The sequence below is a fragment of the Emydura macquarii genome, unplaced genomic scaffold (genome assembly GCF_026122565.2).
Source record: "Emydura macquarii macquarii isolate MOO-44397 ecotype Brisbane River unplaced genomic scaffold, CSIRO-AGI_Emac_v2 contig_2369, whole genome shotgun sequence".
Lineage (NCBI taxonomy): Eukaryota > Metazoa > Chordata > Testudines > Chelidae > Emydura > Emydura macquarii.
Genome location: NW_027132506.1, coordinates 1,872,408 through 1,895,885, shown reverse-complemented (window position 1 = coordinate 1,895,885; position 23,478 = coordinate 1,872,408). Strand labels below are relative to the sequence as shown.

The following is a 23,478-nucleotide window of genomic DNA, read 5'->3' as shown; positions in this document are numbered from 1 at the left end:
GGAGCCCATTGCCAGCCCCTACACCCTGCGGTTGGTGGGTTTCAAGAGGAGGGCCTGGGAGAAGCTCAGCTCAGAACAATGCCTTGACCCCAGCTGGGAGTTTCGTTTGCTATAAGGAAACTCCAGTCACGCACCAGCTCTGGGGAGGGAAGGGGAATCCCTGAGATTTCCCCCCCCCCAAGATGCCTCCTTTCCAAAGTGCTGGCCCAGGGGCATTGGGGGAGCAGGACAGGACAGACACAGACCCCTCCAACCAGGAATGAATGGGACGAGTGACGCTTTCCAGCCTAGGAGAGCCGTAAGTGGGGGCGGAGGCAGTTTCCACTTCAGTAACGGGATCCCACAGCCAGGGTCCCGGGGGAATCTCAGGGGCTGGGGTCTACGCCGGAACATTTCCGGGTGGTCTGTTGAACGGGCTGGAGGAGGTGGACATGTGCCAGCCAGATGGGCCACGGCCCTCACAGAGGGCCCTCCAAGTACGGCCCTGGCGCTAGCCACCCCCAAAATGAGGCAGTGTTGGGGGGGCCTGCAGGGGGCAGTGTGTGATAACAGTGCATTGCTGGGGGGGGCCTGCAGGGGGCAGTGTGTGATAACGGTGCATTGCTGGGGGGGCCTGCAGGGGGCAGTGTGTGATAACGGTGCATTGCTGGGGGGGCCTGCAGGGTGCAGTGTGTGATAACGGTGCAGTGCTGGGGGGGGCCTGCAGGGGGCAGTGTGTGATAACGGTGCAGTGCTGGGGGGGGCCTGCAGGGGGCAGTGTGTGATAACGGTGCAGTGTTGGGGGGGGGGGTGCACGCACATGGACACACACACACAGCTCTGGGAATTAGGAAAGCAGCTGGCCAAGCACTGGGGGTGGGGCGGGGGCGGGGGACTGGGCCACAGCTCAGCCCCCGCCAGTGCGGAGTCTGGTTCCTATTACACTGTGGTGGGGTGGGCAGGGCCTTTCCTCCCGCAGCCTGGCCTATTAACCCTTCGCTGGGCAGCAGCTGGGCTGGTGCTGGGCAGCCGCCCCCTCCTGCACACCCCCTTCTGCCAAGCCACCCGCAAGTCACTGTGCCCACCCCCTCTGCCAGCCTGGCTTTTCACCCGCCGTGTGCCAGGGCCCGCGGCTGCACCTGCCCCGTGGGGCTGCTGTGATTTGCGCTGCCCGCCGCAGGCAGTGCCATAGGGAGGGCTGCCGACGCTGGGCGCGTGTCGTGGTGCGAAACACGCCCTTGTGTGGGGCGGTGCCAGCTCAGTGTGTGCGCGTGAGGGGCAGCAAAGCCATGCGCATGTTGGCCCGGCGGCTGGACTCTGGCGCGTCTCTGGGCCACCTGGGGGTCACCCTGGGGGTGGGGGTGGGGGGTCTCCCTGCAGCCTGGCCTAGGTTAGGCGGTGGCCTGCTTTACAGGAACTGTGTCTTTATCACCCCGCTGCCCCTGCCCAGGGGGTGTTCTTGCACTGTGACAGCCGGGCCGGCGGTGTCATGGCCGGAGTAAATTGGCTGGCTGGAGCCTTTATCCGCACCGCCGCCCCCAATAAAACAAAGCCACCTATTTTGGAAGGCCCGGGGGTTAGGGTTCATTGGGGGGGTCTGAGCCTCCCCCATCCCATCCTGCCCCTGAGTGTCCCCTAGTGCCCCAGCTGTGTATTGCACTCACGCCCAGCTGCCCATCTTTGCAGTGGCACGACGGCTGAGGCCGCGGAAGGCACCGTGCGGCGCGGAGCAGCGTGTGCTGGGTTCCCTCCAGCCCCAGGCCAGAACTGAGTCCTGGCGACGGCCGCCCTGTGCGAACCCTGAGTCGTTACCCGCGTAATGCCCACTAACTGACCCCCTAGTTGGCGGGGGGGGCCATGAAGCAAATGGGTCAGTGGAGACCAAATGTTCCTCTCCGGTTACAGCGCAGGGAGGGCGAGGCCAGCTACGCTACGGCCTGGGCTGGGGCTGATGTGTTGGAGCCATCTGTGGCTCTCGTGCCCCAGGACCCCCCCTCCGGGCCTGGGCACAGCACCCTATGTGGTTTTGCAGTGGGGAGGGGAGATGCCCCTGTGCCACTCTGCTCCCAACGTACTGGCAAAAAAGGGCAGGTCGTGCTGAGGGCCCCGCGAGGCCGTTTCTCCTGCCAGGCCAGAGGAGTTGGGATTTCGGCAGGTTTCTGAAAAGCCACAAAGGGTTAAAACACTCCCGGTCATGGAAATAACAGGGCTAGCCTCGGCCCCCCCTCCCCCCCGCCCAAATCTCTCATTGTAACAGGACAAAGGGCATGAAGTGAGGGGTAGGTGGGGAGAGACCCGGCCCCTCCCCATCACCCCAGACCGGGGGTGTGATTTAGACTCTTGGCTCACAGGGGAAGTGGAAACCTGCCCCCCCCCCAACATCTCCCCATCCCCCTCTCACCCAAGAATTCAAATCCAGAGGAAAGCATGAGCGAGCGGTGGAGCCTCCTGGACCTGGAAGAGCATCTCCTGATCCCGCTTTCTACCAGCCACTGTGCAAAGGAATCAGGTCCCTAGTCTGCCACCCAACGGCCACGGCCCCTGGAGGGCACCCCGACGGCCGGGGGCAAGTTGGAGGGAATTTTACAACTCCTCAACGGGGCCGGCTGGAAGGAGGCACCAAGGAGGCAGGCACTGGGCAAGGGTCCCCCTGTACAGCTCTGCCAATGCACCTCCATCCTGTCCTGCAGCCCCCCGCTACCCCTCACTCCCCACACTCCCCTCTCCCCAGGTCTGTCGATGCCCCTTCTAGACCAGCCACAAGCCCCTTCTGAACAGAGGCAGCTAAATGGTTGCACACTGTGCTGTAGTTTTGGGGAGCAGAAGCATCTCCATCTCTGTCAAAGAGGGGCAAAACTGTTCTGTCGCAGCGCTCCGGGCTGGCACCTGGCTGGCACCAGTGGAACTGATTTCTATGGGGTGGCAGGGAACGGCCTGGCTGCTGGCACAGGAGGGCAAGGGGGAGTCAGCGCTAGCTGTGGGATGACTGAGGGGGGCTCCATCCTGTGGGATGACTGTGGGATGACTGAGGGGGGCTCCATCCTGCCCATAGCTGGCAGGTCCCCACATCACACACACACCACCCCACCCCCCGTGGGCACTCATTGGCCACCGCAGCTGGGTGGCCACAGACCAGCTGGGCCATGAAAACAGGGGCCTTCCAGGGCAGGGTGTGTGCGGTGCTCGCCCCGCTTCCAGCCACGCTGTGCCCGCACCGGGGATCCACCCAGGCCTTTGTGCCCCGCTCTGCCTTTAACCCCTTGCCTGGTGCACCCTGGGGCAACGGGTCCCCCATTGGGCCAGCCCAGGCGCCCATCAAGCCCACTGCCTGGGGACGTGTGAGGGACACGCAGCAGGATCCCGTGGCCTCCCCCATCCCCTTTCCCCACCTCCAGCCTGTCTGCTGCATAAACCCCTCCTTCCTCTTCCCCCCTGAACCCTTGCTTCTGCCCCCCCCACCCCTCCCAGACCTTTCCCCTCACTCTCTGGGCCATGGTGCTCCGGGGTGGGGGGGCACCTAGCCTGGCTTGGGGGGTCAGGATGGAGTCCTCTGTCCCTTGATCTCTCTCATCCCCTTCTCCTCCCCTCTCGCCTCTTCCCCCACCCACCCCACCCCGCTCTCTCCTTCCCTCTCCCTCCTGGAACAAGAGTCCAATCTTGCAGGCCATGCTAGAAGACCAGCAGCCGCCCGTGGGTCAGACCTGGCCTCCGCGTTAGCATTATTACTGTCACGCTGGCTGGATTGGGGGAGGGGGGATTTATTATATTATTTAACATCAATATCTCAAAATCATAATTCATGTGATATATGCCGTGTCAGGTACTGTTGGAAAGGCTATAATGTGCTGAGTAAGATGATGTTTATGTTCATGTGTTATATGTGTAATGGAAGTTATGGATATGTTTGATATATCTGTATTTCAAATTGTGCTGTGTCTGGGTGACACCCCAGCCAGGATGGCTGCAGCACTAGCCTGCTTAATGGCCCATTAAGGAAATTCACAGTACAGGGCGCCCAGGGGGAGAAGCCAGAGATATACCTGATGAGTCACCAGGACTTACTCATGTGACCCTGGACTCCATCTTATTCCTGTAAATTTCCACAAGCAGCATGGCCAAGGCCAAAGGACATAAAAGGCAGCTGCACGACATCCATTTTGTCTTCAATCTTCACCTACCTCTGGATCAACTCATCTACAACTAAACTGAAGCTGTAAATCAAAGGACTGAGACCCATCCAGGTACTGGATGTACATCACAGGGACTATACAAGCCAGCAAACTCCACAGTTCTAGAAAGCTGATACCTATGGACTTTCAAATCAATTGTATGTATGTGATTGCTTTGATTATTGGACACTTTTCTTATAGTTTGTTTCTTTCTTTTTCTAATAAACCTTTAGTTTTAGTTACTAAAGGATTGGCTGGCAGCATGGTATTTAGGGTAAGATCTAAACTAATATTTATCTGGTACTGTGGCTGACCCTTGGGGTCAGGAGGAACCTTTTTGGTAAAGAGCATAGAGTTTAAATAACTGATCTCTTCACTGGACCTAGTGGCTGATTGGGGGCTGGAGGCTGAAATGCAGTAAAGGGGGCTGTGTATATTTTTGTTTTGGCTTCTTGACAACCAGTGTGGGGAATCAGAAGCATTGTTTGTGGCTGGTTGGAAGTCTGACTTCAGTGTCAGCCACCAGTGCTGGGAGAATCTGCTCTCCTTTTGCAGCCTGCCCTGACCTTGGCATTTGCAGGTGGCTGCCCTGGGCACGGATGGGTCACACTTACTATTTAACCAGAGAACATGCCAGCCACTCACCCGCCCCCTGCACTGACCCCAGTCCCCTCTGGTCCAGCCACACGCCCAAGCCTGGCAAGCTGCCAGACCCCTTCCCGTGGGGCCATCACGGCTCCAGCGCCTGGGCTTTTTCCTTAACGGGGCTACTGAAAAGGCCCATCAGGCTCCATCGCCTCCACCCCAGAAAACGTGCCCCAAAGCATCCTGGGACACACACGCCCCCTGCCCTGCAAAAACGCTTATGCCACTGAAAATTAAAAGCCAGGCAATGGAGAAGGGCAAACGATACGCTGTCGCTGCACGCACTACGCAGGGCTGGGCCAACGGGGTCTTGGAGGGGTGACCGCCCTCCAACCCGCAGCTGGTACAGGGAGTGGGGGGTCTCGAAGGGGGGGTTTCTGAGCTGGCCCTGCACTGCAGGGAGTACAAGTGGGGGCACGGCTGGTGGTAGAGTCTCATTGCTGAGGGCAGTAAGTGGAGTGATTTTGGGGGCACTCACCCCTCAGTCACTGCTGCCCCCAATAGCCCAGTGTGGGGCGGTGTTGCAGGGAGCAGTGGGTGGCTCCTCTCAAGCCATGCCCCTCCCACTGTGCCGTGGTATTTCAGGTAACAGCAAGGCCTCTCCCCTTGTCACAAAGAGCCCGTAGCAAGGGGATCCCGCCCAGGGCAAACTCGTGTTGGCATGTAGGGATAGCGCCCCCTCATTCTTCCCCCGACAGCTCGTGGGCACCGCTGAAGGAGAACACAAGAGTGGTGGGCAAAGACGGCCCCTGCCGGCTTCCCATCACCCCAAGGGGCATGAGACCCCGGGGCACGGAAACCATCCCAGATCAGTGGGTGCCCCACTGAGCCGACCCGCCGTCGCTCAGATCTGGGGCCTGTCAGCAAGAGCATCCAGGGCTGGGGCCGACTCCCGGGGCAGTGAGCCCCGTAGCTCAGCGCAGCTGGCAGAGAGGGGGCTCGCCTCCTGTAATTAACCCCCATGCCTGGCTCCGGGTCTTCTCTGGACACCCCCGCGAGAGGGTTAGTCACCCCCGAGGTTTCAACCGCCCTAGTTTCCTCCTCGCTGCCGGCCTTGAACTGGCGTGGAGCGTTGAAACTCCTTGCATTCCTCCCCAGCACTGGCTGCATTTCAGCCACCAGCAGCAGCAGGGAGTTGCTGAAGAACCCGCCACGGGCGTGCATGGGGCTGCCCCTACTTTTATGGGCACGTCTCAGCTTGAGGAGGTCCTGGCCAGCCCTGGCGTTCAGGCAGAGCGGGAACAAGGCCTGCTGGAGCCCGGGGGCTCTTTACTCTCAGCAGAGCCTTGCCCGCCCCCGCCGCTCCCTTGCCTAGGAGCTGTGGGCATGATTCATGCCCCCTCCAGAAGCTAGCCGCCCCCACAGCTGCCTGGTGCTGCCATCCCAGAGGGCAAAGGGAAGCCACGGCCCAGCCTTGCCTACCGTGGGGCGCACGCCCTAGGGCAGCAGGAGGCTGCAGGGGCCGTGCTGGGGGTGGTAGGAGCTAACCGAGGGCAGCGCAGCAAGCTGGGGCAGGGGGGTTGGTACCAGTGTTCTGGCTGCAAGTCACGTCCCAGGGGCCAGGAGAAACGGGGAATTGTCAGCGGGGGGGCTGGCTCGGAAACAGTTCCTCCCCCCTCCCCCCCCCGGCCAGGCTCCCCGCCAGCAGGCACAGGCTGAGGGGCTCTGCTGCTGTGCCAGGAGGGCATCCAGGGCTGAACCAGCCCCCTTCCGCCATCTCCACACCCACCCCTGGGACACCAAAAGCCTCAGGAGTGCCGGCTCCAGCCTTGCCCTGGGGTGGGGGGGTCGGGAAAGGGAGGGGGCTCCCTGCTCCCAGAGCTGGGGGGACCCACGCCCCAAGCACACAGCAGCCACCTGGTATCTGGTTCCGCCTTTAATTCTGAGGTAAAACAGTTTGGTTTTTCTATAACACACGCAGGGCGTTGGCTGCCGGGGGGGTGTGTGTGCGCCCTGGCCAGCCCATGCCTCGCCTGGGCAGATCCCCCCCCTTATACACTCATCCCCCTGGGTGGGGTTCCCACACACAGAGCAGCATGTCTACCTACAGCAGAGACCCACTCTTTCACTCAGTGCTTACCCGCCCCCCTCTTACAACAGAAGGGCCCTGCCCTCCCCACCCCACAAAGCCTAGCACGGAGCTGGGGGGCACCCCACCCACTCACCCCGTGCAGCTCAGCTTGCCCTGAGTCCCCCCCATCCCTCTCCCAGGCTGGGGGGGGGGGGATGAGCCCCCCCCACACACACACACGCACGCGCAAGTGCCAAATTCCACGCTACGGCTCACCCAGCAGCCAGGAAGGCGGGGCGACCAGGCCCTGGGGGAGGAAGCCCTTCCACCCCACAGCAGATCTGCCCCCACCCCCCACACAAGAACATCCCCTGCCCCCCCACCCCCCAGCTGCAGGCACTGTGCTGGCTAGAAGGGAGCGCTGGAGTTGCCTCCTGCCCCCCCCCGGCTGCGCTAAACAGAATACAAAAGGCTCCCTCCCAGCTTCTACGTCTGTCTGCCCCACGGAGGGGCGCGCTGGGCTCTGGCTGCACCTCTTGCGGCCCCCCCACCCCCCCGCCAGGCTAAGCACCACGGGACGGCCTACAGCCACGAGGACCCGAGTCAGGGGCCGGGCTAGTCCAAGCAGGCCAGGAGCCCCAGTGCCAGGAGTGCCAGGGTGGCGCAGGCTGGGCAGGCCGCGCTGTCCGGGGTGCTCTGCCACTCGCACTCAGCCCCGTGCCAGCCCTGGTAACACTGGCACTGGAAGTGGGTCCGCAGATGGCGGAGGTCGGCGGAAGACAGCTCCCCCTCGGCCCGCAGCAGGGGCTTCTGCCGCTCGGCCTGGCCCCGGCGCCGGATCTGGAAGCTGGCCGGGTTGAGGTGGAGGAAGACGTTGGCAGTGCTGTCGCGCCGCAGGCAGCGTCCTTGGCCTCGGCACAGCGCCAGGCTGCACTGCTGAGCCGCCGTGGTGACGTTGACGATGTAGTGGCCCAGCTCTTCCTCCAGGTAGGTCTTGATGGTCCGGCAGGTGTCCTGGGAAGGGAACGAGGGGTGAGCAAAAGCCAGAGGGGCAGCAGGCGGGGGGTGAGATCAGCCCCCCAGAGCTCCCCAAAGACTCTGCCAGGCGCTATTACTGTTTATTCACCTGCCTTCAGGTTCTGCCCCATCGCCCTGGGGCAGGTGCTGGGGGATGCCCGGACCTCGCGGCACAGACCGGAGCGAGACGAGCCTCGTGCAGCCCTCGGCTTGCTCTCAGCACAGGCTGCGGGAGGCAGAGGCCAGCAGGGCACCAGAGCCCATCCTGCCCCCATTTCGTTTGCCTCCCCCAGGGGCAGGAGCAGGCCTGTTGAGAGATGTGCCCCACACCGGCGCCCAGCCCTGAGCCAGGTGTCCCCAGCCCTCGGCGCCCACTCAGCCCTACGGCCCGTCAGTGCCGGCATGGGGCCGCTTGCGGGAGAAGCCACACCAGGCACCGGCCGAGCAGCCAGCCCACGCCGAGACCCCGGTGGCCAGTAACTTGGGCTGCAGCCGCCAGATCCCAGCGGCCCGTTCAGCGACTACGAGGCCAGCCTCCCCGGGGGGGCTATGGGTCTGAGCCAACCCGGGCTCCACGCAGCACTGCGCCTGGAGACAAGCTCCCCCCAACACGGCCCCCGGCCTGGCTGCCGCCCCCCTCGACCTACCTTGCTCTTGGTGTAGTCCGCATCGCCCCAGAAGATGGCGCCAGCCGCCCCCAGGGCGGCGCTCTCCCCGATGGTGGAGACCAGGTCCTTCTGCGTGGGGCGAATTAAGACAGGGACGAGGGTCAGAGCGGGAACTGGCAGCAGGAGGTGGAGGGTGCCGCTCCCAGAGCCCCTGCCGAGCGCCCCCAGACCCAGCCGACCTGCTCCGGTCTATTGCCCCCACCAACCTAGATCCTCGGGGCGGGGGGACAAAAGGAGGCCACTGGCTCACACAGGAGGGCAGCGCCGCCGTAATCAACCCCGGGGGAGGGCTTGGACTCAGACCAGGCCGTGTGGGAGACGTGCACGCTCTGCTAGGGGAACAGGCTAGGCTTTTGGGCCACCTTAACTTAACTTGCCACCTGCGGCACTTTTCCTGCTAGCCCTGCCCCCGCCAAAGCCCAGCTCCCTACACTGCACCTCCCTCCCCCCCCCTCTGAAGCCCAGCTGCCTGTGGGATTCTCCCTCACGTGCCCAATCTGTTGCTGGGTGCTGTTAGAACAGCTGCTGTGCTCTGCCCCAGAAGCGGCTGCCTTTCTGGAGTGGGGCAGAGCAATCCCCCCACATACAGTCCGTGAAGCAGCTGGGGGTATAAGGCACCGTGTGTGGGCACAGGGCTGCACCCAGCCTGATAGCAGCCGCTTGTGACGGGAACGGGGGTGAGCGCCCCAGCCTGTGCACCTCATAATATCGGCCCAAAACTTGATTCAGTGATATTGATTCTCGGAGGAATACCCGTATTCTTTCAGTACGTGACAAACCACCCCAGCGGTCTCTGTGAGGCCTTGCACGTTGGCCACGTAGGGTGATCTGTTCACTAGTGGTAAGCTTCTATGAAACACCATCTCTATTTGAAACTAACAGCTGGTCACTGATGATCCTGTCTGTAAAGTTACCACGGATCCAGCCCCTTGCCCTGCCCCAGGCCAGCACGCGTGTTCCTGGGCTGGGCCCGGCCCTCAGGGCGGCTGAGGAAGCAGGTGGCCTGATGCAGCAAGCCCTGAAATCTGGGCAGGTGGGACGCGTCTGGGCCCTGCAGCTCCACTAAAATCACACTGGGAGTTGCCAGCGGCCAGGCTGAGCTTGCCAGAGGTAGGAGGCAGGCGCATGCACGGCTCAGCTCACGTCTGGGACCCGAGGGGGGCTGGGACTGGTGGAGCGAGACACGGCCCTGCCCACGGACCCACTGGTGCAGCCCCCTGCTAGCCCAGTCCTGGGCTCCCCACCCAGCCCGGCCGACGCCCCTAGTCTCATGGAGGGATTACCGCCTATTAAGGTCCCTTCACGTCACATGAAGCCAAGCCTGGAGCCAGCGCTTCAGCAGGGAGGCCAGTGGATATCACAGCAGTGACAGGCTGGAAGGGACCTTGAGTAGTCATCAAGCCCAGCCCGCTGCGCTGAGGCAGGACCAAGTAACCCTAGACCAGCCCTGGCAGGGGTTTGTCCGACTTGTTCTTAAAAGCCTCCAGTGCCGGGGTCCCACAGCCCCCCTTGGAAGCCTGTTCCGCAGCTGAACTAACATGCGAGTTAGAAAGCTTTACCCCCACTATCAAACCCCTGGACTCTCCCCAGTTTGTCCACATCTTTCCTAAGTGCGGCGCCTAGAACTGGACACGGCCTTTCAGCCGAGGCCTCACCCGCGCCCAGTATAGCAGGGCATTGACCGCCCGTGTCTTACACACAACACTCCTCTTAGTACACCCCAGAATGGTATTAGCCTTTTTTTGCAACTGTACCGCATTGTTGACTCACGTTCAGTTTGTGAGCCATTCTAACCCCTAGATTCTTTCCAGCGGTACGACCACCCGGCTAGTTACACCCTGTTCTATAGTTGTGCATTTGATCTCTCCTTCCGAAGCGCAGAGCTTTGCACTTGTCTTCACTGAAGTTGATTTCAGACCAGCTCTCCGCCTGGTCCAGGTCATTTTGAATTCGAATCTTGCCCTCTGAACGGCTTGCAGCCCCTCCCAGCTTGGGGTCAGCTGCACATTTTATAAACACACTCTGCACTCCATTATCAAAGTCATTAATGAAAATATTGACTAGCATGGGACCCAGGACTGAACCCAGCAGGGCCCCCCACCCCCAGTTAGACAGTGAACCGCTCAGAACTGCTCTTTGAGTACGGACGAACACAGTGCCCTAGTTTGCTTATGAAAAGGCCAGCTCCCCCGCTTTATAATTAATCCCCTCACTGCCCCCATGTTACAGAAAGGGAAACTGAGGCACAGGGCTGGGAGAGGATTTATTCAAGGTCAGAAAGTCTAAGTGCCAGCGTTGAGAATCGAACCCAGGAGTCCTGGCTCCCCGTCTCTTCCTCAAACCACCAGACCCCACTCCCTGGCCAAAGCCAGGACTAGAACCCAGGAGTCCTGGCTCACAGCCCCCATGCTAACCATTCGAACACCTGGCCCTTCCTCCCCGGCTCACAAGATCAGGCCTCTCAGCTGGGAACAGTCCCAGCCAGGAGCCGCTCTCAGAAGGACGCAAGGAAGCAGTTAGGCACATGCTGCTCTGGCAGATCATGGCAAAGGGGGCTGCTGGGCTGCAATCGCCAAGAGCAGGGGGAATCTGCCCAACTGGGCTCTGTTGTGTCCTCTCTTGGCCCTGCTCTGTTCCCAACATGCCCAGAAGGCTTGGAGTGGAGAGGCCTCCTCCTCACACCATACAGCAAGGAGCTGCCCAGCTGGACAGGACAACACAGGGGACCCGGAGAACCTGCAACCTTCAGCCCGTCCCAGAGAGACAGTTTTGCAGCCCCAGACAACTTGCAGGTGGCTGTGTGCACTGCACCCTGGACTTTCACGCACTCTGCCAGCCCTCTCTCAGCTTGGCTACTCCCGTTCCACACGGGGAGACAGCAAGCGCTTCACACTTCATGGATCAGGCCCTTCTTGGATATCTACAGACCCACACTGGCACCAGCATTACCCTACCCCTCCTGCCTTTCGTCCCCCACCATGGCCACCGCCCCTCCCATCGTGCTGGCCCCCCAAACCCTTATGGGGGTGGTTGCACTGGAGAGGACACCTCCCCGTGGAGATCCTCTGCATCAGAAAGGAGATCCAGCAGCAGCATCGCCCTTCTGTGTTGGGCAGGGGGCTGGGTACGTAGCCCAGAAGGCTAGCCTGCTTGTTTGCATATATATCTTTTCTGATGGCTTTGATGTTTTATTATAAGAGGTTTATAGATTGGCATTAAGAGTATTTTTGGCCATGACACAAGGAACCAACAGACCCCATGCTGGATGTTGCGCTAAGACAAGTTAGCACACCTACGTGCAGGGCTTCTGGCCTAGGAAAGAGATGACCTAATGCACAGTGTCTACACATAGGTTTGTGATCTTTAGCATAGGTAAGTGAGGAGGTGTTCAAACAAGTTGGTATAGGTAAGGGGCTAGGTTCGTGCCCTCTGTACGCTCCACAGGTATGCCACAAAGAACAGGGAAGCAACCCGTTCAGCCCAAAATCACACATGAGAACGAGCCAACACTCATGAATGTGTCATTAATGTGTACAATGCCAGCTAGAGAGTAAGCAGAGCAAGTATACTACTTACTAGAGAGTAAGTGGAGTGAGATTTTGGGAGTGAGGAAATTAAAGTTTGGACATACAAGCGCTTTGGAGCCCTTCGGCTCTGTAAGAGACGCGATCTCCCCCCCCTTTTGTAGCTTTCGTTTAGTGCTAGTTTTAGTGTTCTTCATTTCTGAATTGTTAATTCTTAAAGGAGTTGAGTCCAACTCTCATTTAGCGTCTATAGTGTTTCTAGAGCAGGGATTCTCCAACTGTGGATCGAGACCCTTCGAGGGCTCATGAGCTTATTACAGGGGGTGAGGGGGGTCGTGAGCTGTCAGCCCCCGCGCATGCCGGGGCTGCGGCTGCCAGTTCTGTGCATGGAGGACAGCCAGAGCCCTTCAGAGCTGGGGGGCCAGAAAACAGGGACTGCTGGCCGGGTGCTCTGACAGCAGCGCCGCCCCCAGCAGCAGTGCAGAAGTAAGGGCGGCATGGCAGGGGAAGGCGGGGGGTGGTGTCATCACAGCCTGAAATATTTTCAAAGGGGGTCCCAGCAAAAAAAGTTTGAGAACCCCTGGTCTAGAGCTTTTAGCTCTCGAATGTCTCCTAAGCGCTTCCCCTCCCACTCCAGCAGCTGGCACGAGGCAGGTCCTTTGCATCTTACCCCCAGGTTCCAGAAAGGGCGTGAGTGTGTTAATCTAAAAAGCTGCATGGTATAGAGCCGCACACGTACCACTAGAACAATCTTATTTCCTTTGTCATTCTGATGTTATCCATTTGATTACTTTTCCGTTGTATCCCAAGGAAATGCCTTTAAGGCTGTGTTTTGTTCTCCATGTCAGGGTCCCGGTCATACATCCCCAGGGTCCTCGCAAAGCTCTGAGTAGCCTGATTCTGGGATAAGAACCTTATTTCTGCTCAGATTGATTGGTGAGCCTATCACCCATATTATATAAACAATAATGGTCATCTCCTAAAAATCAGGTAACTGGGGCATGGTACAGGACGTGAGCATCATTCCAGAGCTCTGCACCCCACCTAGGCCCCACAAGGCCCCCCCACCCCATCACCCATTTTGAGGCAGGGACCTTTCCTTCATGCCACACTTGGGGCCCAGAGAGATCAGGCGTCGGACTATCAGCCCCCAGCACGCTGAGAGAATCTGGCCCTAGGTGACTTGCCCGTGCTCAGGCAGGAGGGCAAGGAATGGAACCCAGGAGTCCTGGCTCTCAAGACCGTGCTCCTCTTCTGTCTGCCTCCTGAAGCTGGATCCCTCCCAGTAGGGCCCATCAAGTCGACACAATGGGGAAGTCACGGCTGGGCTGCTAACGTGCGGTTAGACTGCACAACAGCAGGGCCACGGCTCCTGTTTCAACATCGGCGCTTCCCCACGCCAGGCTGGGCACAGTAAGGCCGGGAACTCATCCCCAACCCTTACTCAGCCGTGGCGACGCGAGGCAGAACCTAGGTTGGAGTGTGATCTCAGACCCACCCAGCTAGCACCCCCCCAACCCCCCATTGCCCACCCTTCTCTCCTCCCACCCCAGCCTGCCAGGAGGGCACGGAGCTGCCCTGTCCCAGCTCACTTGGCTACCGCCAAGCAAGAGCTCCAGGCCCAGTCGGCACTGGCAAGTCAGCTCAGATGCAGGGGGACGAGCGGGACCCTGCTCTACCCCATAAAGCGCCCCCAGCCAACGCAGGAAGGGCTCGGCTCAGGGGTTCAATTTGGGGAGCTGGTGCTGAATACCTTGGAGGGTGGGGAGAACCAGTTCCTCATGCCCTCTCTGGCGGAGATCACAGGGGGCCAGGAACAAATGGGGCCAAGTCCACCCCCATGGCATGTTCTGGTGCCCTGGCTGGAATATGCTGGGAGGGTGGGGGATTACATTGCCCCCCAGTGGTGAGCCCACCCACGGGCCAAGGAAGTTCTCACGATCCCCTTTCAGAACGGGCACGCTAGAAGCTGGCGTTGGGGCCCTGAAGGAGCAGGGTTCTAGCCCCAGCATCTCCAGGAACAGCCCTCCCTGGCAGAACCCGATTTATCCTTACCTCGCTCAGCACATCCAGCTTGCGGCTGTAGGTGGGCCGGGTGTAGACAAAGACGGGCAGCGAGTAGCCGTCATGGTGCTGGCGGGAGATCCGCAGGGCCTCCATGACCCGCGAGCGCACAAACTTACGGCAGTTCTCGGAAGAGGCCAATATCTGCTCCAGGTAGATGGAGGGGTAGAGGGCCATGCTCTCCTTCCAGAGCCAGGCCAGCCGGTCGTTGCGCGTCTCCTCCACATCAGGGCAGTGCCCCGTGTAGCTGTCCGGGTTCTTGCTGTAGTCATGGTTATAGCAGTCGGGGAAGAGGTAGTAGCCCCACAGCTGCTTGGGCCGGTAGCTCTTAGCTCTGCGCAAGGTATCGAGCATGAATTGCTGGGCTGAACTCTCAAACTCGTACTGGGCCTCCTTGTTCACCAGATCATCCTGCCAATCAGGGTGCCGCAACAGCACCAGCTGGCGGGAGGCCTTGCGGTAGATGTCCTTGTTCTGCCAATTCCGGATCCAGATGGGCCGCCATTCCTCCCAGTCGATGATGGCCAGCCCCTCCTTGGTCTCCGAGCGGATGTACTTGCTGATGCCTTCCTCGAGCCGGGCCAGGTGCTCCAGGAGGCTGCTGTTCTGCGGGACGCCCCCGTTCACAGCTGCCTGCTGCTGGTCATAGTAAGGGTAGAGGCCCAGGCGCTCCTTGTAGAAGATGGTGAGGTCCTGGTCCACGAAGCCCTCGTTGGGTGAGGCCTGCAGATCAAAGAGGCTGAAGTCCAGCTGGACCTTGAAACGAGGTTTGCAGTCCTGGGTGGGTGCATTCCAGGCCACAATGAAGGGCTTGTGGTTGAAAAGGGGGGCAAAGGTCGGCTTCTCGTCCTGCCCGCGCGCACAGATGAGAGCAAGGAGCAGGAGCCATGGGACTGCCAGTGCAGAGACTCCCCGCATTCTCTCTCGCTGGCCGGCTCCGTCGCAGGATGGCTTCGGGTCACAGCCTGCAGGGGAAAAGGCTGTAAGAGGATAGGGCAAAAGGCACTCGTCCACCCTGCTAATAGCAGAGCTCTGCAACCTTCCCCTTAGCTCTGCCAATGCCCCTGCAGCCCCCCTGCTATTCCAGCCCTGGGTGCCCCATAAACCCCGCTTTGCCAACACCCCTCAAATCCATCCAGGTACTCAAATGGTCTGCCACTGCCCCATCCCCCAGCTCCTCACAAACATCAGGGGGTCGATGCGCTGAGCTGGGGAGAATGCCTTCCCATTTTGCAGAAGGGAAACTGAGGCACAAAGCTCAAGTGACTCACCTGAGGCCGCAGGGGAAGCTGAGCAGGGAACTGAACGAACCAGGATCCAGTCTAGTATCTCAGCCTTTTCTGCCCCGAGAGCCGACCCCTGCAGTCCTACCTCCCACAGCTCAGGCCTGACTCACGGCTACCCACGGAGCGCAGCCAGCCAGCGCCAGTGCGACTGAGTGAGGGGGTAGCCCCGAGCCAGGACTCAGCAGAGACTCGGGCTTAGGTCACGAAACCCTCCGGCCTCGGCAGCGGTACGGGGCTAGGAGCAGGGGACTTCAGAGCACGCCCCAGCACAGGGCCCGAGCCGGAGCTCAGCTGCTGCGGTGTAAATCCGGAATGGCTCCCCTGACTTCAGCGGGGTCACACCCGCAGGAGCCGGGAGCGCAAGAGCGGGCCCGCCGGATTCCCCTCGCCCCCACACGTGGCACCGATGGGGGAGTTGGGACGAGTCACTCCGGATTGACACGGGCTGTGTAAACCAGAAGGATCAGGCCCCCCGCTGGAGGTGGCTTTCCCCGAAACATGCCAGGAATGCGCTGCCTTCGCACATCAACCGAGCGGCGCCTAGGAGGCGCTTTGTTCGAGCCCGGAGTCCTCCCTCTCCGCCCCCGGCTGCGCCCCTCTGCGAGCCCCAGGCGGGCACCGACCACAGCTGCTCCGGCGTGTCCCCGCGGCCAGCCTTTGTTCCGCCCCGAGCGGCGGCCGGCCGGCCGGGGAGAAGATCCCCGGGGGGCGGAGGGCAGGGAAGTGAGGCTGTCCGCACAGCCGGAGCCCGCACAAAGCCGCACCGAGCGGCCCGGCTCCGAGGCCCGGCGGCGAACTCCGCACGGCGGAGCGGGGCGCTGGGGGGCGGGGAGGGGGGCAGCGCTCCACGTGCTCAGCGAGCGAGGCGGCGCCCCGCGACCCTCTGGAGCGGGTCCCGCTGCGAGCCGGGCTGCTCGGAGGAACCCCGCCAGGCCACACCCCCCGCCGCGCGCCGCTCACTCACCTGGGGCTCACCAGCGCCCCCCGGCCGGCCCCCGCGAGCCCCTCTTAAAGGGCCACCGAGAGCCCCGCGCCGCTAGCCGCCTGCCGCCGCGGCTCCTTTAAAGCCCACGAGCTGGAGCTGCCCAACGCGAGCCGGAGAGAAGGGGGGGGAACCCCGAGGAGTCTCCCTCCCCCGCCCCCAGTGAGGCACCGGCTCAGTCGGAAGCAGCGCGGGGAAGCCCCGCGGCTCCTGGCTCGGTCTGCAGCGTTATGAAAGCTCCGTGGCAAAGGAGACCGTGGTTTTATGTGCACTAGTTCTCTCCCCCTCCCCCCCCAGCCGGCAGGAGTCACTTGGTACAGCCCGGCTGGCTTGGCAACGCGCCGCTTAGTTGCCACTGAACTGCAGGGGGCGGCGCGCGCCGGGTCCGGGGCCCTGACTGATGTGGGGGGAGGCTCCCGGCTACTCCAGCCCCGGCCTCTCCCAGCAGGGGGCGCTGTCGGGGGCTCCCGGCTACTGCAGCCCCTCCCAGCAGGGGGCGCTGTGGGGGGCGGGGCAGGGGTGCTCCCAGCTACTCCAGCCCCAGCTTGGACTGGCCTGAGTCCCGGAGAGTCCAGTGTCCGGAGCCGGTTTCTCGGGGTGCGCCCGCTCCCTGGCCTGGCCGAGGCAGGAGCTGGTGGGATGGAGTGGGGCGGCCAGCGCGTGTTATGTGGGCGGCCTGGCATCCCCCCGCGGGCTGCTTTCGTTCCGGACTCCACACAAACATCTGCCAGCCGGGAGGAACAATGGGGGACCCAGTGAATGGCCATTGTCTCAGGAAGGCCATTTTCCTTCCCAGGAACATGCCCGCCAGCCTGCCGGGCTCAATGGCTCCCCCGGCGCCCTGGCAACTGGCTGCCAGGGCAGGGCTTCGCGTGCCAAACGGCTGGCGCGTTCCAGCCGGCCGGCACGCTGGAGCCCGTCCCAAGTGCCACTACAGCTCCGCATCAAAACCGGCTCTTCAGAGCCAGACGGCCAAGGGGCTGCATCTCCTCCTGTCACAAGGCTCTTGGCATGCTCTCGGGGCAGCAGAAGCAGGTGGTCAGAGGCTCAATGGGGCTTTTCTGATGTTGTCGCTGGCTGGGCTACGGTGCCAGCCTGGGAACCTGGAGACACTGGACGCGGCGCGACTGGAGCCTTCGTTGAGTTCAGCTGCAGTTGGGGGTTTTCGTGATCGCTGGGAATCAGGCTTCTGTTTAACTCCGTAACAGAGCTGCTGGTTTCCCAACACCGGGCCAGCATGCCTCAGCCTTGTCCTAGAAGGGCCTTGATTGCCCATGGGCCGTGGTGTCTGCTGAGGACTCCCCTCTGGGAGCCCTGGAACACTGTGAAGGACTATGGGGTTAAAGAGACAGTGGACGCTTAGTGATTAAAGCCTCCAAAAAGTGCCTTCCGTCATGAATGGCTCTGGGGGCGGGCATGGCTCTGGGGATGGAGGAGAAGCCTCTCGCCAGCAGGCCCCCAGTTCCATAAGCCAGCCCAGGTCGAAGGGATGGCTGATCAGTGGCTTGTTGGCTGTGAATTAGATAAGGAGGGATGTCCCAGTCCATTTCCAAATGGGCTGGTATGTAGGTGACACCTGCTGCCTCCCAGTCTGCCAGCACTCCCCACAGCCAGACCAAAGGCTCAGTCGGCCACAGGGGACCTCTACACTAGGGAAACGGCCCTCAGGCTGACCAAGGTCGTCCACCGCATATCCCTCTTGATCCACCCGGCTTGTGGCTGGAAAAGGGGAAGGTGGGACAAGATCGTCTGTGACACTCCTGCAGGGCGAATGACTGGGCCCTGGTCCTGCAAATGCTTTGGGCCCAGCCACAGTGGCAGCTTCGCTCAACGGTGAGGGTGGCTCCAAGGGGAGCGTGTTGCTGTCTGCCCCATGGAGGCTGAATTCCCCTGGCTCACCCATAGAGGTTGGACTCTGCGAGGTGGGGCTGGGACACGGGGGGATACAGAAGCTGTTTGCCCTGCTGCTGCCTGGGCTGTATCTAGGCTGCGAGCAAACAGAGGCCTTTGAGTGCCAGGGCTGTCTAGCCATAGTCTCACACCTCCACAATCCAAGGCAGTTTGCGCTGCCAGCTGGCCTGGGCACCGCCCCTCCCTCCCCCCCTGGGCTCGCAGGACACCAAAGCTCTAGGGGGATACCCTGGGGGGTTTGCTTCTAGCCGGGCCCTGTTTTTCCTGCCATACCTGAGCCACTTTCAAGACACTGGATGTAAAGTCATGAATCGACCCGATACGCTTAGTACAGAAATGCTGCGTCTGGTTTAAGCTTAGCTCCCTTTGATTGTCCACACGGGGGCTTGCAGTGGTTTAATTCACTTCTTTAGCTTCTGCCGGTAGAACTTCCCGTGTGCACGAGTCCTAACAAGGGAACTGGATGATGCTCACTAGTGACAGCAGGGGTAGAAGCCCCCCAGGGTAAGGAACCATCAGCGCTGCGGTAAGCCCGGGACAGAAGATCCACTCCCAGCCCAGGCGTGACTCGCTGGTTACACGCATGGGGGACAAAGATCACAGCGTCACCCAAGCCTCTGCCTTAGGGCTGTTCTTAACAAGCAGCCACTCCACAGACTAGCACTCTTACTGCCCCACTCCTTACCGCTCCTGCTGGGAGAGGCGGGGGCTGGCGTAGCCGGGAGCTCCCCCCACAGCCAGCACTCCTGCCCCGCTCCCCGCAGTAGGTGCCAGAGTCACCAGGGCAGAGTGGTCCCAGCAATGTCCTCCGTGAGCACCAGTGGGTGGGTCCCGGCCATGCATGCCCACCGGCGTGAGAGGCCCCATGGCCAAGGTGTAACAACCAGAAGAGCCACCTCTTCCCAGCCCAGGCGGCTCTCCGGAGGCAGAGGAAATGAAGGGCGGCTGGTCTGTAATCCGATCCCAGCCTCCCGCACCCCTGCGCTGGGGAGGGGGTGATGCCCGCTGGGTCCCTAGAGAGCTGGACTGTGCAGTGCGAGGGGAGGCGCGGGGGAGGAAGGGGGCCCAGGCTCAGCCAAACAATGGGAGGTCCCAGAGGAGCCCTTGCAGCCTGGAGCTGGAGACTTTGTTCCACACAAAGGGCTCCGGACGTTGCAGCTCCCTGCAACGTGGGGAGCTGGGGGCTTTGCCAGCCCAACCCCGGCACATGGGCCCTGGTGGCCAATTCCGGCTGCATCCGTGTCACCAGCCATGCCACCCACACCTGCACTTAGCTCCCCCCAGAGCCACACCCCCAGCCCCTCAGCACAGACCCCACTTCCCCCACCCCATGTTAGGCTGGGTCTCTGCAGGGGACTAGGCTGGCTGTCACTAGGGGGTGCTGTTTTGTCTGGGATGCTGCCCCGGCCATGTTTACACTGCCTGGTGGCTGCACTCTAAGATTATAGTTCCATGCCTCCTTGCTGGAAACAAAGCGAAGCAACCCAAGCCGGGGCTGCTGGAGGAGATAATGCAGACAGCCCATCCGGCTCTTTCACAGGCCTGGGCTGAAGACAAGGCCAGGAAGAAACGCAGGAAGCCGGGCGTTTTCCAGGCTGGAAGCATGAGACACTCGCTGGCAGTCCAGAGGGGAGAGTGAAACCAGGTCTCGTCATCACTGCCGCTCCCCGCCAGCCAGCACTCCTGCCCTGCTTCCCACAGCGCCCCCGGCTGGGTGAGGCTGGGACAGGAGTGGCTGGGAGCTGCTCTGCGTCTAGCACTCTTTTACGTCTGCGGCCAGCCCCGCTTCTCTCTTTTAGGCCTGGACACGCTGAAGATGAGCTAGTTGTCCCCAATACAGAGAACTGAGATTGTGAGTCCCTCCTGAGTGCGCTGAGCTGGAGAGAGAAACAAAGCACACTTCCCCACACTTTCCACACACACAAACCATGCCCTGGGACCCAGGGCTCCTGTATCCTTCCAGGTACCAGGTCTCATGCACCTGCAGCTTACCGGTTAATAACAACGCTTAGCACCTTCCCTCTGTCAATCCCAAAGTCCTTTGCCAAGGGGGGGTTGGGGGATCATTATTGCCATTGCACAGATGGGGACCTGAGGCACTAAGCATTACCCAACAACACACAGCAAGTGGGTGGCAGAGTCCAACTCCGAACCCAGCTTTCATGCCTCCTATTGCCACGTCCCACCCACAGGGCCACGCTGCCTCACACAACGCAGTGGAGTTTAGCTTTGACCCCTCTAATTTGTTGCTGCTGCATCATTTAGTCTCTGCTGGGTGCCCCGCAGTGCTCAGCCCCACCGGAGCCTGGTGCTGGATCCAGAACCTTTTGCTTGCCCTCCACCGCAGTGGCTGAATCCGCTGCTCCACGGTCAAAGCTCCTTCCCATTGGCCCTCCGGCCCCAAGCACTGGCATATAGACAGCCAAAGGGTGTCCCCACCTGATAGCGGTTCTCTGACTTGCGTGACATGAGTTTGTGGGGGCTCAGTCCTGGGTCCAACAGCCTGCCTGCTCTTAGTCACTGCAGAAAGGCGGAGCTGAGGACTAACCCGGGCCACGGCGCTGAGCGCCCCTATCATCCCAGCTCAGAGGCCCTGCGGGTCAGGGTGGAGGCATCTGAGCAGGAAGCGATGTGAGAACCGTGGCACTGCTTCTGGCCATGCTGGGGGGCCTTTTGAGGTCAGTTACCAGGACTCAGACCTTCCACCAAAACACTCCATGTGTGGGGGGTAGGGGGCTCCTGCCCCTCACCCTGGCATGAGGGAGGCAGGGGGCTGACCAGGTGCCCACTCCCAGCTAGATGAGAGTGATAGGTAATGCAGGTCACAGGATGGTCTCCTCCCCCCAGGACAAGTGGCTGGGGGGTGGGGGTGAATCTAGCACACAGCATGCCCCGGCACCGATAGATTCCCCGCTCATGCTCTGATTAGTGGCATTCAGCCTTGTCTCCCACCCCTGGCCTGGCATTGGCAGGACCAGAGACAACAGCTGGGATGCACTGGCAGCTGAATATTAATCCGGAGCTTGTCCTTAGCACCTTCCACTGGAGAGTGGTGCAGTGCTTTGCAGACATTCATTTACCCACAGAACACCACTGGGAGCCATGGCAGGATCATTGGCCCCATTTTACAGGTGGGGAAACTGAGGCACAGAGCACTAGCCACTGGGAAACACTGTCCATCTACCGTCAGAACGCGTGTGCAATGGAGCTGGGCCTCGAACCCAGCAGTCCTGACTCCCACTGCTCTCAATTCTCATTGTCAGACCTCCCCCACTCCCCTTCCAGAGCTGAGCATAGAACCCAGGTGTCCCAACTCCCTGGTCTTACCCCCACCCTTCCTTACCTCATTTCTCTTGCCCGTCATTCTCTGCATGGGACGCTCAGTCCTTCTGCCTGTAAAGCAGACCCCATTACCCTGCCCTGGTACAAAAAATGACTCACCCACCTGGCTTGGCTCCGAGTGTGGTAGGGAGCTCGGCCCCTCCTATGCTTGGTCCACACTGCGGTACCCAGTCCTCAGCTGGCTGCACCCAGAGACAGCAGGGAGAACGAAATGAATGAAGCAGTCAGTGAGGAGGAGAGTTTTGACCCAGCCAGGGAATCTCCTAACAGTCCAAAGGGTCCGGACTGGACGGAGACGCTTCCTGGGCTGAGCCGCGCTGGGGCTGGACAGGGTCTCCGTCTCCCAGCGTCTCTTGTTCTCAGCTCTCCTTTGCTCAGTCCCCCTCTCCAGAGGTGCGTGCTCTCGATCTCTGCAGCCTAGGGTGGTGCACGCTCCCCAGTTCTCGCCCCCCCGGAGCAGCCCTTTGTGTCTTAGTCAGTGCCCACCCCCTCGCCCCCCTAGACTCCCCCCTAGCTTGGAAGGCCTTTCTCCCGGAACCGAGCTTCATTTCCTGCTGGCAAATGGAAAGGGAAGCTCTGAGGTCCCTGCCCAGCAACCACCAGGCCTCGGGGAGGTGGGAGGGAGGGTGGCTGAGAGGTCAGGAAGGGCTATGGGGATCTACCCTGCATTCCCCTCCGCTCACAACCCCCAGGCATTGCTGCTGTGCCCAGCCGCCCCGCCCTGCCGACAGCTGGGTTGGGCACAACTTCCTATCCCTTTCCTGCTGCTCTGGGTTTGCCGCCAGGCCTGGCAGTGTCACCGGGGGGGGCGGCTCCCCTTTATCAGCCTCTGCTCTTTGCCCCATGTGGGACCCCGAAGTGACTCCAGGGCGTGCCTGGGGCAGGGGCTCATGCACTGCAGGAGACCCCCACAGCACAGAGCGCGGGGGATCCGGGAAAAGGCCCCCCCACTCCAAAGGAAGCTACTGTAACAGAGTCACACAAGAGCCCTCCAGACGCTTGGTTCCCATGTGCACCTCTAGCAGGTGCCTGGTGCAGCCATGCCTGGCGCAGCGACCCCCCAGCTGTGCTCTGGGGGGGTGCCCGGTCCCACCACATCTTTCAGAAAGCTCTGCTCCCCTTTGACTGGTTCTTCTGGTGCACCCGCTGCTTCCGGGGCTGCCTGACTCCAGCGTGATCGGAGCGCCTTCTGCGCCGTCTGCCGGCGAGGGGGTCGGAGCCCACGGGGCTCGAGAGCGGCAAGCTCCCATCACCCCCTTAGCTGAACTGCACGTGCGTACAGAGGCTCCTGGCCGGCTGGGCGTGGCGCACACACGTGCAGGCGTTCCATGGTGATTGGGGGGGACAATGGCTCGGGTGCCCCTTCTTCTCTGCAGGTGCTAAACCCCATCAGAGGAGTTCAAAATGCACAAGGACTTGCCCCCGGAAGCAGGTGCCAGAGCTGCCCCGCAGACACTATGCAGTCACCTGCAAAGGGGGGCTGGGGTTGCCCCCAAAACATTCTCCTGGGCCCAGACTAAGGAGCTGCTTCCAGAGCGGGCGCTTGCTGCCCAGGGTATGTGAGGGCTGCCGGGAACCCCTCCGCTAGCAGGGCATGGAAGGAGCAGCGAGACAGAACAGGACGGAGCCAGCCCAGTGCTCCCCAGTACCACCAGGGGCATCAGGGGCCTGGGCTGCATCGTGGCTGTGTGGTCTCAGGGAACGCCGGCACCTTGGGTGTCGTGATGCTCCTCCGTGTCACGGCAGGATTTCCTCCGCCCAGCGCCACGCTGCTGAGGGTGCCGGCTGCTCACGGGACTGCTGGGTCAGCTCCTTCGGTGTCTCATCTTTCCGGCCCCAACGCGGTGACTCAGCGGGTTTCTAGCACCAGAAGCAATACA

At 61.3% G+C, this 23,478-nt stretch overlaps 1 protein-coding gene across 6 annotated transcripts; it reads right to left on the bottom strand.

Moving 5' to 3' along the window:
- Positions 1–5,936: 5,936 nt before the first annotated feature.
- Positions 5,937–21,938, bottom strand: HYAL2 (hyaluronidase 2). 6 transcript variants are annotated; one of them, XM_067561202.1, is made up of 4 exons: positions 21,702–21,938; positions 14,069–15,042; positions 8,469–8,558; positions 5,937–7,818 (listed from the first exon to the last, which is right to left on the bottom strand). In XM_067561202.1, the coding sequence occupies exons 2-4, from the start codon at positions 14,993–14,995 to the stop codon at positions 7,420–7,422; spliced, it is 1,416 nt and encodes a 471-aa protein (XP_067417303.1). In that variant the 5' UTR covers positions 14,996–15,042; positions 21,702–21,938; the 3' UTR covers positions 5,937–7,419. The 6 variants fall into 6 exon arrangements, with proteins under 6 accessions (XP_067417303.1, XP_067417306.1, XP_067417305.1 ...); XM_067561205.1 differs by having other exon boundaries at positions 21,698–21,719; XM_067561204.1 differs by lacking the exon at positions 21,702–21,938 and adding an exon at positions 21,600–21,665.
- Between the last annotated feature and the right edge of the window lie 1,540 nt (positions 21,939–23,478).